The sequence below is a fragment of the Podarcis bocagei genome (genome assembly GCF_964188305.1).
Source record: "Podarcis bocagei genome assembly, chromosome: 6".
Taxonomy (NCBI): Eukaryota; Metazoa; Chordata; class Lepidosauria; order Squamata; family Lacertidae; genus Podarcis; species Podarcis bocagei.
In genome coordinates this window covers 70,412,338-70,424,278 of record NC_138130.1, presented here as the reverse complement: position 1 = coordinate 70,424,278, position 11,941 = coordinate 70,412,338, and the positions used below count along the sequence as shown (strand labels likewise).

Sequence of the window (11,941 nt, the reverse complement as noted above, 5' to 3'; positions counted from 1 at the left end):
TGGGCCCCTCTCCCTCATCTGCCTATTACTTAGAAAGACAAAAGAGAGTTGAGTTATGTGAGATAGAAGCAAAGCTCCAGACGGGAAAGGCAGAGAGAAAGGGAGAGAGCGCCATGCCTGATTTCTGCTGGAAAGACCCTCCTGAGGTGCTGATGCTGTTAGCCCCTCCATCACAGGCTCAGGCTGTATATACAGTGGTATCTCGGGTTACAGATGCTTCAGGTTACAGGCGCTTCAGGTTACAGACTCCACTAACCCAGAAATAGCACCTTGGGTTAAGAACTTTGCTTCAGAACAGAAACCAAGTGTCAGTGGCACAGCGGGCAGAGGGAGGCCCCATTAGCTAAAGCGGTACCTCAGGTTAAGAACAGTTTCAGGTTAAGAATGGACCTCCAGAACGAATTAAGTTCTTAATTAACTCAAGGTACCACTGTATGTGTAAGTAAACCATATATCCTGAAGAGACCACAGTCTCTTCTGTGCCTCATTTCCAAAAGAAACACAAACCCTGGTAAGTACCTGGAACCCCCTGAAATCTTGCACTGAGAGATTGGGGTGGCACGCAACAATATTTTGTCATAAGTCTAGGTGGGATTAAATCGTTTTGGGGGCTCTCCAAACAGACAAGTCTATCAATGGCTAATACTTGTGGTGGCTGTGTACTATCATCAGATCAGAGACGGCATGCCCCTGAATGCCAGTGGCTTGGAAAGAACTGGAGAGAGCCATTGCCTTCATATCTTGATTGTGAGATTCTCGTCGTCATCTGCTTAGCTACTGAGGGAACGAGATGGATCTTTTGTCTGATCTAGTAGGGCTTTTATGGAGTCAAGAGAACACCGCCTTTACTGGGGGGGGGGGAGGGAGGTGGTAGAGAATAATTTGTTTGTATCTCATTCATGTGAGAGGAGCCAACTGATGAACAAAGATCCAAAATTATTCAGGGGAGGGGGGCACCCAGCATAAAACAAAACCCCTGGCAACCATGTTTAGTCCCCAAAACACTAATTATAATGCATTGGTTAATTAGAACTTTCAGGGATTCTAAAGTCACCTGTTTTTCCATAAATGGCATCAAACTGCTTCACCAGTTCAGCATTATTCTTGAAAGGTGAATATTTGTAAAGTATGGACAACTGTGTAGCAAACGTCTCTGGATTGTCTATTATTGGCTCTCTTGTATGACTTGACCATGAAAGAATTGGGACTATAACCTGTAATGGAAAATAATATGAGAGTGGACCCAAATCAGAGATACAGTGGTACCTCGCATTACATACGCTTCAGGTTACATATGCTTCAGGTTACAGACTCCGCTAACCCAGAAATAGTACCTCGGGTTAAGAACTTTGCTTCAGGATGAGAACAGAAATCGTGATCCGGCGGCGCAGTGGCAGCAGGAGGCCCCATTAACTAAAGTGGTGCTTCAGGTTAAGAACAGTTTCAGGTTAAGAACGGACCTCCAGAATGAATTAAGTACTTAACCCGAGGTACCACTGTATTTTCCTTCACTCACGCCTATCACATCTGAACAGGTAACTTGAGACAGTGATGTTTGCTTCCTATCCCAGTGCCAAAGATGATGGTGCTGATAGTAGTATGAACAGCACACCCCGTATCAAATACCAGCAGCATTTTGAGTTTTATTAATGATGTTCCATTCCAGGAAGTCCCACCCCAGAAGTTCCGGTCCTGATGACATCTTCGGCAAAGCAGGATACAAATATTTAAATGACGAATGAAGACAGACATACCTCACTGAGACCTTCTGTTTCACAAAACGTCTGAGACAAAAGGAGGCATGTCATTGTATTCTCTTCCTTGGTGAATAATATTAAGTCTTTCCCTATGCGCATGGACCCTCTATAGTAAAGATACAGGAAAATACCATTTTTGTAATAGCCGCATTGTCTGGATGTTAACACCTTTAGGGCAATATAGGCAGTAATATAGACAAAGTGGGTGTGCTGAAGGCAGAAAGGGATTTCCCATCAGCTAGCGAGCCTGAGGTTTCTCTTTACTTCCTGTCTGCACTATGGAGGACTAGGAAATACATTGACAATCCATTCCCTTCTAATACGTTTAATGTATCTAATAAAACAGTGCTTCCCAAACCTGGGTCTCCAGCTGTTTTTGGACTACAACTCCCATCATCCCTAGCTAGCAAGACCAGTGGTCAGGGATAATGGGAATTATAGTCTGAAAACAGCTGGACACCCAAGTCTAGGAAACACTGCAATAAAACGTAAATGTGGCAGATAAATTATTGATGAGGCCGAGTCATTGGGACCATGTGACGCCTTTGTTACAGCAGACACGATGGCAACCAGTCTGCTTCCGGTTACAATGCAAAGTGCTGACCTTGAGCACCATCTGGTGGAAAGACGGGATACAATTTCAATCACAGTAGTATTATTACTGGGGTTGGGTTTTTTGCTACTCTTATGCATATGTTTCCCTTGATGTAAACCACTTTACATCAAGCCATTTTTTTGATGAAAACCAATATGCAAGTCTGTAAGAGCAAATAAACAGGTTCCCTCAATCCCAATACTTAAATATATAATGCAAGCCAAATCACCTTTACGGTCACGATCGTGAAACAGTTTTTCATTCAGCACAAAGTTAACAATTCTGAATCTTGCCATTAGAGGGGTGTCTGTCTGACAAACAAAACTGACAAAGAACAAAGAACTCTTACGATTTAAGCCCGTTGCCATAGCATCCAATCATGTCAGGCCTGTCCCGCTTAGAGGATCTTCCGAAGTGCACAAGATCCACAGTTTTTCCTGCAACAGATTTGTAATAAGGTTTCCCTCTAGGGCCCTCACTAGAATTCACTGTTATTGTTATTTACAGATCAAAGTCCTTCACATTTATTAGCCTGCTTTATTCTCCACAGCAGAAATGTGGAGCCTATGGACCTTCAAGTGTTTTTGGAGTCCCGTCAGCCCAAGCCAGCATGGCCTATCATCAGGGATAATGGGAGAAGGTGCCATCCTGCAACTTCTGGAGGGCTACAGGTCCACCAGTCCCGCTTTACAAGCTTTTAAGTTGGTATTTTTGCCCCCCTATTGCACACTGTGAGCTGAGGCTGACAGACTGTAGCTTGAGTAAGGCTACCTATCAAGCTGGTCGCAGAGGTGAGATTCAAAACCACAACCTGCCGACTCAATGCTCTTAGGTTTGCTTCTTATAGCTCACCGCTACCAATGTATTCTATAAATGTATGTGTCAATACTAAGCCTGCACTGCAGGGGGTTGGGCTAAATGGCCCTCAAGGTCTCTTCCAACTCTACAATTCTAGGGTTCAAAGTATACTTCTGAACAACTGAACCTCCAGCACAAGATATCTGCTGTTAGCAATAGTCAGTCACGGCCTCCTCCACCTCCCAAGGCAAAGCTTGCTGGAGAAGGAGGGATGGCATAGCTGTCAATGGATAAACGTAAAATCCAAACTGTGTGTTGTAGTTTAGTGGTAGTAGTAATTTTATTATTTATACCCCACCCATCTGGCTGGGATTCTGGCAGAATATAAAAGATGCCTTCTGACATCTTCTAAAAATTGTGCAGTTCTTTATCTCCTTGACATCTGATGGGAGGGCATTCCACAGGGAGGGCGATACCGCCGAAAAGGCCCTCTGCCTGGTTTAGGTGCAAATATGCTATGCTATTAACTGAAGCATGTTCATAGCTTGCACTACAGTAACAATTTGATGGGAGAACATGGTCCCTTTCTCAACGGATGTAAAGACCACATTTTACCCCCTTTTGAACTTGTGAAAATGGTTGCTATGGCGTGCAGCATGGGAAATAGTTGTTATAAATTTGACTGATAGTTCCTGGATCTATAATATACAGCTGTTTCAGCTGAGGGGGCCTTGACGGATGTGGCTTCTGCTATTCCTGCCGACGGATGTGGTTTTAAAATGTGCACTATCTGACTATGATTGCTGTGAGATTTGCTGCTGATCCTCTGTGATTTTTGTTCTATGGTTGAATTTAATTTTTTTTGCCACAGGGCAGCTAGCCTCCCTCTTTCTGTGGTGGTTTCTCTCAGGCTTCAGAATGATGGGGTGGTACAGTTGAAGGATGAAAAAATGTTAACCTGCAGACCTGTGGTGATCTGATAAATAAGAGTGGGAAATTCAGAAGTAGTTTAAGCATCTTTTGTGTGAAATGCTCCACGGTGTTTCGACAAGAAAACTGCTGAGCTGTGTACACACCATACATTGAAAGCAAAGGACTCCCCCTCCTTCCGCCAAAAAACATTGGGAACTGTAGAGTTTAAGGGTGCTGGGAAATGTAGTTCTGTAGGGGGTAAATCACAGTTTCCTGGATTGAGGGAAGCTATGTGCTTTTGGAGAAAAGAACATAGCTTCTCTAAAAGAATCTTGGGAGAAATGCAATGACAAACCTAGACAGTATCTTAAAAAGCAGAGACATCACCTTGCCAGCAAAGGTCCGTATAGTTAAAGCTATGGTTTTCCCAGTAGTGATTTATGGAAGTGAGAGCTGGACCATAAAGAAGGCTGATGGCCAAATAATTGATGCTTTTGAATTATAGTGCTGGAGAAGACTCTTGAGAGTCCCATGGACTGCAAGAAGATCAAACCTATCCATTCTTAAGGAAATCGGCCCTGAGTGCTCACTGGAAGGACAGATCCTGAAGCTGAGGCTCCAATACTTTGGCCACCTCATGAGAAGAGAAGACTCCCTGGAAAAGACCCTGATGTTGGGAAAGATTGAGGGCACAAGGAGAAGGGGACGACAGAGGACGAGATGGCTGGACAGTGTTCTCGAAGTTACCAGCATGAGTTTGACCAAACTGTGGGAGGCAGTGGAAGACAGGAGTGCCTGGCGTGCTCTGGTCCATGGGGTCACGGAGAGTCGGACACGACTAAACGACTAAACAAGAACGTGCTTTAAACGTATGGTGCGTACAGCACTAATCTTCCTTCTCCTACCGCCAGTTAAAGAAAACAAATGTTGGGGATCCTGCAATCTTCCATTCTGTGGACTTGACCAGGCCAGTGTAGATGTCATTGAGACAGGAGTGCGAACATGCTGGGAATGTGGGCTTGGGAGAGCACATCTTTGAAACCCTGTCCTGCCATGTGATACCCAAAATCTTCCTGACAGCACGTGGAAGGCACTGATGGTTGTAAGTTGCCCACGACTCATTTCCATAATGCAGCATGCTCAGCACAAAAGCCTGGTAGACGTTCATCTTGTTAGCATTGCATTTCCCCATACCTTTTGGAGAGGCAAGTCACAGCCATATTTGCCTTGCCAATATGCTTATTCAGCTCAGCATTGATGGAGAAGCTGCTGGTTGTGGTGGAACCAAAGCAGACAAAATTGCCTACCACTTAATGATGGCTTTCCCCCTATGTTTTTAGCTGCTTCTATGTTAGCTGTAAGCTACCTTGAGTCCCTCTCAGGGGAAAAGGCAAGGTGTAAATGAAAATGAAATAAGATGAACAGAGAAACAATCTCCAGATGCCTCAGTCCTGTATACCTGAAGGAGTGTCTCCACCCCCATCATCCAGCGCTGAGGACCTTCTGGCAGTTCCTGCCCTATGAGAAGTGAGGTTACAGGGTACCAGGCAGAGGGCCTTCTCGATAGTGGCACCTGCCCTGTGGAACGCCCTCCCAGCAGATGTCAAGGCAATAAACAACTATTTTACTTTTAAAAGACAACTGAAGGTGGCCCTGTTTAGGGACGTTTAGGGAAGTTTTTAATGTCTGACACTATTGTTTTTATTATTCGGTTGGAAGCTGCCCAGAGTGGCTGGGGAAACCCAGCCAGATGGGCAAGGTATAAATAATAAATTATTATTTTATTATTATTATGACTGATGTTTTTCTGTCCTGTTAACAGTGTGGCCTGCGTAAATAAGGAGACACAACGTCACATCCATCAAAGGGAAAGAAAATCTTCAAACTTTCCACTCAAGCTTGGAGCACCTGTTTGTCAAAGCCTGAAAACAGAACCGTCTCCTCATCCTTAGGCAGCTAAAAATACCAACCTCCACCCTTGTTTGCAGCTGCTTCAAGCGGCTTTTTACGCAACGAACCAGCCCCACCTGCTGCTCGCCACTGCAAGTACAAAGTCGCCCCTCTTCCTTTCGCGCTGGAAGTTTGCACGCCAAGTTTCAAAGAATTAATTTGGCACAGAGGGGATTCTCAGAACCCCTGAGACGCACGTTCTGGGAACAGTCTATTTCAGGCGCTGGTTAACCTAAGCTGCAGGAGGCAGACGTCGTGTTATCTCCTTGGCACCAGCTCCAAGCAGCCATGATCCCTTCTTACTGATTAAGCTGTTTGTACTTAACGACACCAGAGGGGGAGAAAACAGTTGACTCCTGGCAAAAGGAAGCCACCAGGCAAACAAAAAGAGAATTGAGCTTACTATTGACTTTCACCACTTGGAAACCTATCTCCACGTGGAGCAGATGTGAAAAGCTAAAACGACAAGCGGTTATTTAGGGCAGGTGAATGGGTTTTTTGCATTGCTTGTGGGACTACTGCCAGCATATGACACCTTGCTTGCAGGTTTGCACCGGCTGCCAATCTGGTCCCAGCCCAAGTTCAAGACTTTAGTACTAATGTACAAGCACCTATACAGCTCAGGAACAGGACTGCCTTATCCCTTATAGTCCCCGTAGGTGAAATCCTCAAAGTATCAGAAGGCCACTCGGAGCAGGCCTCTGTGTTCGGGATCAGCCTCCATGTCAAGAAACAGTAGGGGCTCACTAGCTGTTTTGACAAGCTTTCCCAACTGGATGATTGGGAAAACAACACAGGGCGGAAGGGATAAGGATTGCTTCTCCGAGTTTAACAGCCCAGACCAATTCAGTGCCTTCCACTCCACCCTTGTGTCTTTGCCTCTAAGCTTTAAGAAAGACTTTGAGTGCCTCCTCCACCACCCTGCTTGGTGATGCTGAGGACTGAACCTGTGACCTTCTACATTTGAAAAACATGCTCTGGCACGAGGCTACTGGTTCTATTTTAAACCGCGCCAAACCAGTCCCATGTGAACGCATCCTCAAGATCGTGCCAAAATCTGTCTTGCAGATTCTCCAAGACTTTCTTCACTTGAAAAAGAGGATTCCATTTCCCTGCCTCATTCCCAGGCACTTGATGATTTCTTTAGAACTGTGGATGAGCTTATTTTATTAGTGTGAGGCGGTTAAGGGCGGTGGGTGTTTTCTTCCTCATCCAGTAAACAGACCTGAAACCTCCTCACCACAAGAGGAATTGTCTCATGATGTCTACCTTCCCCTTGGCTTTGATGAAAACACTAGCACCCAGAAAGGCTAAAGAGTACATGCCACTGGTGAGAATTGAAAATTGAAAGGAAGGGCACTCGCAAACAACCCCCTAGCCAGCTTAGAAGTAAGGTGAAAGCGTCAAAAACCCTGTACTCCACTCATGTGAATTTCACCAAAATTCTCTGCTTGGATAATTTCTGAAGGCAATTTCTCTCCAAGTTAACTGATGGAGAAGGGTTGGGGGAAAAAACACAGGAGAAATTTCTGGCTCAGTGCTAGTAACGCTAGTAGTTTCTCTTGAGCTGTCCTGTACACAAATACTCCAATAAAAATAGTTCTTTGGAACTAATATAAACTTATTTGAAAAATTTCTGACCCAATAACAGTATATATAACGCCAGCAGGAGACCATTAAGCATGGCACATATCGGGTCCATTGCCAATGCCTGGACATTTGAGGACAGAACTGGCACCGAGGTTAGTTGCATGGCTTGGTTCCTTCACATGTATGGGTCTTCATATATGAATCGCAGGGAGTTGGACCAGATGAACCTTGGGGTCTCTTCCAATTCTATTGTTCAAGTACTGGAGTTTATTGCATTTATATTTTACTCTTCCTGCAAGCCAGCATACAGGGCTCTTCCCTGTTTTATCCTCACAACAATCCTGTGAGGTAGGCTAAGAGTGAGTTTTGTGGCTCTGTGTGGCTTTGAATATGGGCCTCCTGAGCCCTAGAATTACACTGCCCTAGCACCCAAACACTCAATTAAAAGAATACAGGAGTATTAACTCACGAGGAGTCATGCCACATCCATTGTCCAAAAGGCACAGCATAAATCCTCCTTGCAGGTCCTCATTATTCACTGCAAAACAAAGTATGGAAAAAAAGGAAACAGCTCTTAATAAATATTTGGAAACCATACATTGGTAAGAAGGTTTGTAGAAGAACAAACAACCATTAGGTCAAAAAGAAAATTCCCGTAATGGGAAGAAATTAAACAAACAGTTGCCCAATGAGGACCGAAAGTCCTCCGTGGGCATGGAATAGTCACTGTTGATGGGAAGAGGTGGTTAAAAAGTGGGGGTGGGGAGGAGAATTGTATGATTTCCTTGGAAGGGAGCATGGCCAGCTGGCTGGAACTTTGAACAGGGGGCATTCTTCATTGCAACACTTCGTTGTCAGTCCCACCAAGTTGGCCAACCATTGCTTCACCTTCTCAGTCGAAAGGATATTTGTTGGCTTTAAAAGAGGATTAGAGGACAAGGCCATCAGCGACTACTAGCCATGATGGCTGTTCCACCTGTCAGAGGGATTATGCCTCTGAATATCAGCTGAGGAAACTGCAGGAGAGGAAGAGTGCTGCTGAGCTCAAGCCCAGTTCCCACAGGTCTGGACTAGTCCATCTAGTTCACAGGATGCTAGACTAGATGAGCCATTGGCCTGATCCAGCACGTTTTTCTTACATTCTTAAAGTAGAAGCATCTCCCCCACCTTTTGGTCTAAGTTTGCAAGTAAAGCATCTGTTGGTGGTGTCATTTCAAGGAACCTAAACAAATGGACCAAGTTTAGCAGACTGCTCTCCCGTAGATTTCTTTGGAAGGCATTTTGAACGAACTGAACGGAGACTGCTTTTAGTGTCCTCAAGATTTCAGTACATAATTGTAATCCTGGGCACGCCTGGTTACTAAGCAGCGAGTCCCATTAAGCTAACTAGGACCCAGTTTTCTGAGTGCATGTTCTGGAAGTTGGGCAATAGGGGCAGTACAGGATTCCTACTGGTGTACCGACCTCCCCGCTGCACCAAGGATTCCCTGTCCGAGCTGCTTCAGGTCGTGGCGGATGTTCTCCTGGAGACACCTAGTTTGGTTGTCCTAGGGGATTTTAACATCCACGCCGACACGACCTTACAAGGGGCCGCTCGGGACTTCGTGGAAAGCATGGCCTCCATGGGGCTGTCCCTGAATAAGTTGGGCCCAACTCATAGTCATGGACATGCCTTAGACCTGGTATTCACCTCTAGCGACGTGGGTGATCTGACACTAAGTAAAAATGAAACCAAAGAAGTGCCATGGTCAGATCACTTCCTGGTGCAACTGGACTTCTCCGCGACCCTTCCCCTCTGCAGGGAGGTGGGACCAATTCGGATGGTCCGCCCCCGCCACTTAATGGATCCAAATGGTTTCCAGAGAGTGGTAGGGGATGCTTTATCCCATGTTGATGGCCTTTCAGCTGATTCCCTGGTGGCCCGCTGGAATGCGGAGTTAACCAGGGCTATCGACTGTCTGGCTCCGAAGCGCCCTCTCCGATTGCATGGAGCCCGGACAGCCCCGTGGTTTTCTTCGGAGCTGAGGGCGATGAAACAATCGCTGAGACGGCTAGAGCGTCGGTGGCAGAAAACTCACTCCGAATCTGACCGGACACAGGTTAGAGCTCAACGTCGAGCCTACCAAGTGGCGATAGCGACGGCGAAGAAGACTTTCTTCACCGCCTCTATTGCATCTGCAGAAAATAGTAGCAGGAGACTCTTTCAGGTGGTCCGCAATTTAACGGAACCACCTTTACCACCGGGGCCTTGTAAAGACCCCAAGATCTCCTGCAACGATTTTGCAAAGTTTTTTGCAGATAAAATCACTCATATTCGGAAGGAGCTAGACACCACCGTGGGAGCAGGGCTGGGGCGGGAGAGTGCTAGAGCCCTGTCTGGTCAAGTTGCATGGAATCAATTTCAATCCGTTACCCCCGAGGATGTGGACAGGCTGCTTGGACGAGTGAAACCAACCACCTGTCTCCTTGATCCTTGCCCATCCTGGCTTATAAAAGCTAGCCGGGAAGGGCTGGGCGATGGGCTCTGCGGGGTGGTGAATGCTTCCTTCTGTGAGGGAACATTCCCAGATCCGCTGAAAGAGGCGGTCATTAAACCGCTTCTTAAAAAACCATCTTTAGACCCGGCCAGTATGGCCAACTATCGCCCAGTCTCAAATCTTCCATTCTTGGGCAAGGTGATTGAGCGAGTGGTTGCTGAACAACTCCAGGCACGCCTGGAGGATGCGGACCATTTGGATCCCTTCCAATCAGGGTTCAGGCCTCATCATGGGACTGAAACTGCCTTGGTCGCACTGGTTGATGATCTCCGGCGAGCTAGGGACAAAGGTGAGAGCTGTTTCCTAGTTCTGCTGGATCTCTCAGCGGCCTTTGATACAATCGACCATAACATCCTTCTGGATCGTCTAGAGGGGTTGGGAGCTGGGGGCACTGTTATACAGTGGTTTCGCTCCTTCCTCCTGGGCCGTGTTCAGAAAGTGGTGGTGGGGGATGAGTGTTCAGACCCTTGGGCCCTCACTTGTGGGGTGCCTCAGGGTTCCGTCCTCTCCCCCATGCTTTTTAACATCTATATGAAGCCGCTGGGAGAGATCATCAGGGGGTTTGGACTGGGTGTCCATCAATATGCAGATGATACCCAGCTCTACCTTTCTTTCAAATCAGAACCAGTGAAGGCGGTGAAGGTCCTGTGTGAGTGCCTGGAGGCGGTTGGAGGATGGATGGCGGCTAATGGATTGAAGTTGAATCCTGACAAGACAGAAGTACTGTTTTTGGGGGACAGGGGGCGGGCTGGTGTGGAGGACTCCCTGGTCCTGAATAGGGTAACTGTGCCCCTGAAGGACCAGGTGCGTAGCCTGGGAGTCATTTTGGACTCACAGCTGTCCATGGAGGCGCAGGTCAATTCTGTATCCAGGGCAGCTGTCTACCAACTCCACCTGGTACGCAGGCTGAGACCCTACCTGCCCGCAGACTGTCTGGCCAGAGTGGTGCATGCTCTAGTTATCTCCCGCTTGGACTACTGCAATGCGCTCTACGTGGGGCTACCTTTGAAGGTGACTCGGAAACTACAGCTAATCCAGAATGCGGCAGCTAGACTGGTGACTGGGGGCGGCCGCCGAGACCACATAACACCGGTCTTGAAAGACCTACATTGGCTCCCAGTACGTTTCCGAGCACAATTCAAAGTGCTGGTGTTGACCTTTAAAGCCCTAAACGGCTTCGGCCCAGTATACCTGAAGGAGCGTCTCCACCCCCATCGTTCTGCCCGGACACTGAGGTCCAGCGCCGAGGGCCTTCTGGCGGTTCCCTCATTGCGAGAAGCGAAGCTACAGGGAACCAGGCAGAGGGCCTTTTCGGTGGTGGCGCCCGCCCTGTGGAATGCCCTCCCATCGGATGTCAAGGTGATGGACAACTACCTGACATTCAGAAGACATCTTAAGGCGGCCCTATTCAGGGAAGCTTTTAATGTATGATATTTTAGTGTTTTTTGGTTTCTGTGGAAGCCGCCCAGAGTGGCTGGGGAAACCCAGCCAGATGGGCGGGGTACAAATAATAAATTATTATTATTATTATTATTAGGATAAATTTCCGAGTCAACTTGCTGCAAGGGGATCAGGCTGCAACGGGACTTTCTCAGATAGAGCTAATGGACAGTGGACCATGATGTCAATTAGTGAAGCCAATAGCCATGGGAGGATTTGTATTAATTAGCATGCATGGAATTAGGCCAGAGCCACGATTTATTTCTTTTAAAGGGGTTTCCTTTACAGAGTTATGTGCGCACTACTTGGCCTTTAACTATGTCAACTGGTTAACTGTCGTACAAGACAAAAACGTTTGAGAT

At 46.8% G+C, this 11,941-nt stretch overlaps 1 protein-coding gene across 2 annotated transcripts in view; it reads right to left on the bottom strand.

Annotated features, from left to right (window-relative positions):
- The window catches only part of MORC1 (MORC family CW-type zinc finger 1), a 62,393-nt gene that overhangs the window by 42,738 nt on the left and 7,714 nt on the right, over positions 1-11,941 (bottom strand). For both annotated transcript variants that reach the window (XM_081198961.1, XM_081198960.1), the window contains exons 4-7: positions 8,072-8,140; positions 2,702-2,789; positions 1,755-1,863; positions 1,055-1,214 (exon numbers count right to left, since the gene is read on the bottom strand). In XM_081198961.1, the coding sequence (XP_081055087.1) occupies positions 1,055-1,214; positions 1,755-1,863; positions 2,702-2,789; positions 8,072-8,140 (426 nt within the window). The remainder of the gene's footprint in view (positions 1-1,054; positions 1,215-1,754; positions 1,864-2,701; positions 2,790-8,071; positions 8,141-11,941) is intronic.